Here is a 5577-nt window from a genome sequence, read left to right as displayed (position 1 = left end):
TACAGGCTCTAAGGTTTTACCTGTCTCTTTCTGCTGTTTCTTCTTGAGCTCTTTTGGTATTTTAAACAGTTAAAATGAAACAAAACAAAACAAATGTATTTATTTCTGTTTCTTTGTACACTCTGATGAATAACACAACACGATGACTAATTATTATTCATTTTATTAGAGATAACTAATTGCTCTTCATCACATACAGACATTCTAAGCAGGCAGTAGGTTTTAACTGAGCTATTGAGACAGCTGGAAAAAGATAGTCTTCTTCATTTTAAGTAGGAGACAGAATAAAATACTTTTTAAGAGATGTATTTTTTTTCTTCTTTTTTCTTTCTTTTTTTTTTTTTTTTGAGTATGCCAGTTGATTTAGTAAGATGTGATTTTTCCCTACCACAATTGTATTTCCTATATCCTTATGATACTAGAGATTCAACTCAGTTATTATAAAAAAGAGAGAAAATATTTTGCTAAAGGGCTTTGTTTCTTAGCAATGTGAATCAGCCTGTGAAGATTTTTGCTTCTGCACACCTTTAGCTCTGAGACCTCCTATGCAGGAAGTGAACATGATGACAGCTGCAGTGCAGAAAATAGCTGTGGGTGGTTTTGCCAGGCTGGTGCCCACAGAAGTTCGTTTAACTGAGCCAGTGGAGATTCCTGCACTCTGCATTGGCCCCGACTCAGAATGTAGGTCCTTAGTGTGTTCCTGTTTACCCATATTTCAAATATCTTTCTTTCTGCAGCTCTCTTTGCTTACAATTACGCTTTGGAAAATCTTCCTCAGTCCCTGTGTTTACACATCTAACTAGTGCTAGATATTCCACTGTTCTACTGGCTCCCTTTAAATTAATTGCCTGCAGGATCATCCCTCCAAGCAAACAAGGCCACTAACTGGGAAGGGGTTTTCAAAATGATGGAGCACATTCAACAAAAAATTCCTCTGCAAACACAATTAAATCTGCATTGTTCTACTTGGCAAGAGTATGGAGGATGTAAAAATAAATCTTCCTGCCCCTCATATGAAGCAGGTCTTTGTAGGTTCCTTCCTTACATATACATTCAGGAGAATAACTGCAGTTGCCTGTTCTTGAGACCTTCCTTTGAAACATGCAGCAATTGAGACATCTGTCATCTTTCAATGTAGGAGAAACGGAAAGGCTAGCATACACTTCAGCAACACTAGCCAGCCATAACTCTGCTCACTCGTATGAATATGCTAAATGTCAAAAATGGTTAGTCACCTCCTGTCTGGTTTGAAGACATGTTCATCTACTAGAGAAGACTATTCCTTCTTTTCCAACCCTAAGCACGGACAAAAGAGATGCATTATTTCATTCCTACTTGAACCCTGCAGAAGCTATAGCCAGATAGTGCAGCTGTTTCTAGATGACAGAAATGACTGAGAAAGCCAAATCCCTCTCCCAAGGCACCTATGCCACAAACAAATCTCTAACCCATTAAAAGTCACCATCAAAGTGACTTCTATCTGTTGCTGTACCATTTCCACAGTGGATGGGAGGGACATGGTGAGGTAGCTGAGGAGAACATTGTGAAGGACCGATAAGCAAAGGATTAGCGTGCTACCTGCAGTGTTTGAGTATCTGGGTCTGTAACACAGCTGCACAACCTTTATTATATTCTTATCCTCCCACTTGCTTGCAGCTCAGAGACAGAGATAATTTTGGCATGCACCAAGTCATAGAACAAGTTAGACTGGAAGGGACTGCTTGGCTCCTGTGTTCCTGCTCCTCATTTCTGAAGCACGGTAACTCCAGATACTTTGCACATCCTCCGCATCATTCCTGCCAGTTTCTCTTTTCATACCACCTTGTGGAGGGAAGAATGGTCTTATCCTTATGACCCAGGTGGCTGCAGAGCCTTTCAGTGAAGTAGGAGTCTCCTTGTGCCCCCCTGTGGATGACCTTTCCTCCAGCAACAAAGCTCCTGGAGTTCTGCTGCACCTGTGGCACAAGGTGGCTCTGTTGGTGGCACGCAGTTGGCGGTCAACGAAGATGGAGAGAGAAGGAATCTTCTGGAGCCCGGTGCTGCTTCAGCTCAGCAGAACCTGAAGCTTTCAGTAGCAACAGGGAACATTTTAATTCAGCAAAACACTGTCCTGCCGAGTGTCTGAGCCGGCTGGACACACCCGTACTGGGGATTGAGGGAATGGTATATATCTCCGGTATGCTCATCCAAAACCTTGCTCAAGGGCTTTTTCTCCTCGGGCTTGAGCCTTACTTCCACTCCTCTCTCCCACGTCCTTCCTCATTAGGACATTGACGGGAATCACTAGGAGGTAGAGCAGACTTTAGCAATGTTTTGCTTTTGATATTATTTGGATTTAACCTCCTGAGTGCAAGTCCTTGCTGATATGACTCCGTTGGGCCACTCAAGCATGAACCTGCCCTCTACCCCACTGTTATTTTCCCCTGGACTTTACACAGCTGACCCAAACCAAGTGCACAAGATACGGGTGTCTTTCTTTCAAGACCTTCCTTCTAATCACAAGGCATTACTGTATTGCCGTCACGGGCCAGGACTGCAGCAGCTTCGCCTTTCACGGCTCAACAAAGGCCAGGGCCACCAGGGCATCTAAGCATCTGAACTGCAGCCAGTGTTTGGTATGTTGCACAATGAGGTGCTCAGAAGAGCATTTCTTTCTCCCCAACTCCAGTCCCGCACAGTCTCTGGCAGTTTTCTCAGCAGGGATCTCTGTTTGGTTTGGCCAGTAGTTGACAGCCTCTGGGATTTGGAGAGGGGTTTCAGAGTGTTTGTACAGCTACAAATCAGATTCACCTGAGCCCTAAGATGGCAAGAGAAGCACTGCTGCACAGTGCAAAGGAAGGGAGCAAATGGCTCTCTTCCAGCGAGCAGGGGTGGATTGTGAAACAGGTGGAAGAATGGGGGAGGAAATGGATGAGAAGGGGAGCTGAAAGGTAAGCTAAGAACAGGGGAAATCCCAACTTTTATCTGATGGTGACCAGGCAACAAATGCTCCAGGAGCAGTGCCCGTGCCTGACCTTCCCAGAAGCCAATGCATTGCCATAGTGTGAACTGAGCCAGTGGGACACAGGGCCAGTGCTCAGTGCTATGGGTAATGGAGCCTGTGTCAAGAGATGAGCCGCATGAGGCATCATTAAGGAGTCGCAGCATAAATGATAACAAGCCTGACGGGGCTTCTGATAATCGCACAGGGGGCTCTGAGGATAAACTCCCCAGTGTGGTCGTTGTGCTGCAGCTGAAGGCCACGGTGGAGGTTGTTAAAGAGTTCTTGTATTGGAAAGCATTTCTGTCCGCCGGGGATGATGTTGGGGGCTAGCCACACAGAACATCCAAGGAACACATCATGAAGTCCCCAGGGCTGTGAGCAAAGTCAATGCAGCAGCACACAGTCCCTCCCTCAAGACAAAGACCAATGATGACCATTTGCAGCTCTGCCCCCCTTGGCCACCGCCACGCCTGTTCCACACACCTCTCCATCTGACCAGGCAGGAGGAGATTTTCTGAGACGGTGCAAATAGATGCTACCCCCAGGTGGGAGCTCCTCTAAGAAGAAGCTCCCGCAAGAACCCTAATCCCAAAGGCCTTCTTAGAGACCCCATGGGCAGGTTGCCCTTCCCCCTGGCAAAAAGATAAGAGTGGGGCAATGCTGTGGAAGAGAAGTGCCTTTTCTTTGGCCCAAGAGCTGCCCTGCATTGTCAGGAGCATCCCCTGTTCCTCCCACGAAGGGAATGAGCAATGCGGTGGAGAGACCATGCTTGGACAACCCTGTCACATGGACAAGGGGCAGAGAGTGACCTGCTCCTCTCTGCTCACTGTCAGGTGCCACTTTGATCACCCACATGACCCCTCGTTGCCCCACATGCTCTCCCTCTCTCTGCTGTCATGCTTAGTCTCTTGTGCAGGAACCATTCTTTCCTGGACAGGGAAGGCAGTGCAGTGAGAAGGCGCTGGAAGCTCAGCTGCTGGCAAAATGCTGAAAGGCAGATTGGGACCCTGAGCAATTCTTCCACAGATTCTTCCCCGCTGCGACACTGCCAGGTGTCACTGTTTAACAAAGCAGTCCACTGACGGGGTGTCCCCTCCTTGCTGTCCCCCATCCTCCCTCTCCCCACTGCACCACCTAGCATCCACAATGCATGACTCAGGCACAACACAACATTTCAAGGGCTTTTATTAGACCATTTGTCCAGAGCGGTGGATTTGGCAAGAGACGGGCAAGTGGCCATGCTGCTCTGGGGCAGGAATTTCTGTTTTCACTTGGCAGCGACACCAGCAGTGGCACGGGCAGGTGCAGCCCGTTGCCTGCGCCTTCTTCTCCTATCCTTGGCCTTCCTCTTTCTGGAGGGTGCGGCCACGCGCTGGCTTTGGGGGACAGCCCTGCTGTGGTGCCTGGGCTTGCCTAGCAGGAGCTGCTTGAGTGCAGAGCTGTTCCGCACAGCCATCTGCAAGTGGCCCGGGGAAATGCGATGTTGGTTGCTCCTCTTGGAAATCTTCCCAGCCATGTCCATGGTCTTGTGCGTCACCCACTGCAGCACAGCAGCCAGAAAGACGGGGGCCCTGGCTCCAAGGCGCTGGGCGAACCGGCCTTTGCGCAGCTGCCTGTCGATGCGGCTCACAGGGAAGAGCAGCCCAGCCCGGGAGGAGCGGGAGGAGCGGCTCTTCTTGGCCTCTGCTCCCCTGCCTGTGGGGGGGCCCCCAGAGCACGTCGCTTCAGGCTCCCGCTGCTGCTCAGGCACCACGCAGACCTCCTCTGCTTCGGACATGCTGCTCGCGGCTCAATCCCGAGGCGTCTCCAGGCTGCGCGGGAGGATCTCCCTGCGTCCTGACTGCCTTGCCCCTGCTCTCGCTGTCCTTGTTGGCCCTGGCGGTTGCTTTCCGACCGCAGGCCCTGCCTGCCCCTGCTTGTGCCTGTGCCCAGCCTGTCCGAGCACTGCGTGTAGCAGGGTGTCCCCACGTGCGCTGCCCAGCGCCCACCCCTCTGCACCAGGCTCTCTCCTGCGCAGGCTCTGGTCCTTTATCCCCTGGAGGGGACCAGCAGGCAGGAGTCCCCCTGTGACCTCACCCCCCTGCCTGTGACATCACCCAGCAGGGGGCTCAGGGACCACCCTGCTGCTGCTCCTCCATTGCCATGGCAGACGCTGTCCCCACACCTGGCCTTGCCAGGATGAGCCTCCTCCCTGCTCTCCGGCCTGGCCCTGCCCTGTGACCTCTCTGCATCAGAGGTTGCCTCCCGTCTCCAGCCCAAGCCCACATTTCCACTCCTGGGGAGACAACCTCCCTCCCCTCAGCTCTCCCCATGTCTCAGGATCACGGGGCCATAGCACAGGGCTGCTGCAGTCACAAGGAGCCTTCTGACCCCAATCAGACCACCCTCTGCTCGAGCGGGGTCAGCTACAGCAGCTTGCCCTGGCCGGGGTCCAGTTGGGTTTGGAAGAGCTCCGCAGCTGGAGACTCTGCAACCTCTCAGGGTGACCTCACTGCACCTCCTCCAGGCTGAACATTCCCAGTGCTCTCGGCCTTTCCCTCCAACCAAAGCCCTCATTTTCCCTGGCCTTCCATGTACTTTTCTTGCACCTTCCG

At 51.4% G+C, this 5577-nt stretch overlaps 1 protein-coding gene across 1 annotated transcript; it reads right to left on the bottom strand.

Annotated features, from left to right (window-relative positions):
• Nucleotides 1-4151: 4151 nt before the first annotated feature.
• On the bottom strand, nucleotides 4152-5074 carry LOC113842443 (histone H2A). The gene has a single exon (XM_038175144.2). The coding sequence runs from the start codon at nucleotides 4758-4760 to the stop codon at nucleotides 4251-4253; it is 510 nt and encodes a 169-aa protein (XP_038031072.2). The 5' UTR covers nucleotides 4761-5074; the 3' UTR covers nucleotides 4152-4250.
• Between the last annotated feature and the right edge of the window lie 503 nt (nucleotides 5075-5577).

Source organism: Anas platyrhynchos, chromosome 1 (assembly GCF_047663525.1).
Source record: "Anas platyrhynchos isolate ZD024472 breed Pekin duck chromosome 1, IASCAAS_PekinDuck_T2T, whole genome shotgun sequence".
NCBI classification, from domain to species: domain Eukaryota; kingdom Metazoa; phylum Chordata; class Aves; order Anseriformes; family Anatidae; genus Anas; species Anas platyrhynchos.
Note: the sequence above shows the minus strand (reverse complement) of the source record. Positions and strands in the feature narration are given on the sequence as shown.

Coding starts and splice junctions, on each gene's coding strand:
- LOC113842443 (XM_038175144.2), bottom strand. CDS start 4,760: ATGTCCGAAGCAGAGGAGGTCTGCGTGGTGCCTGAGCAGCAGCGGGAG.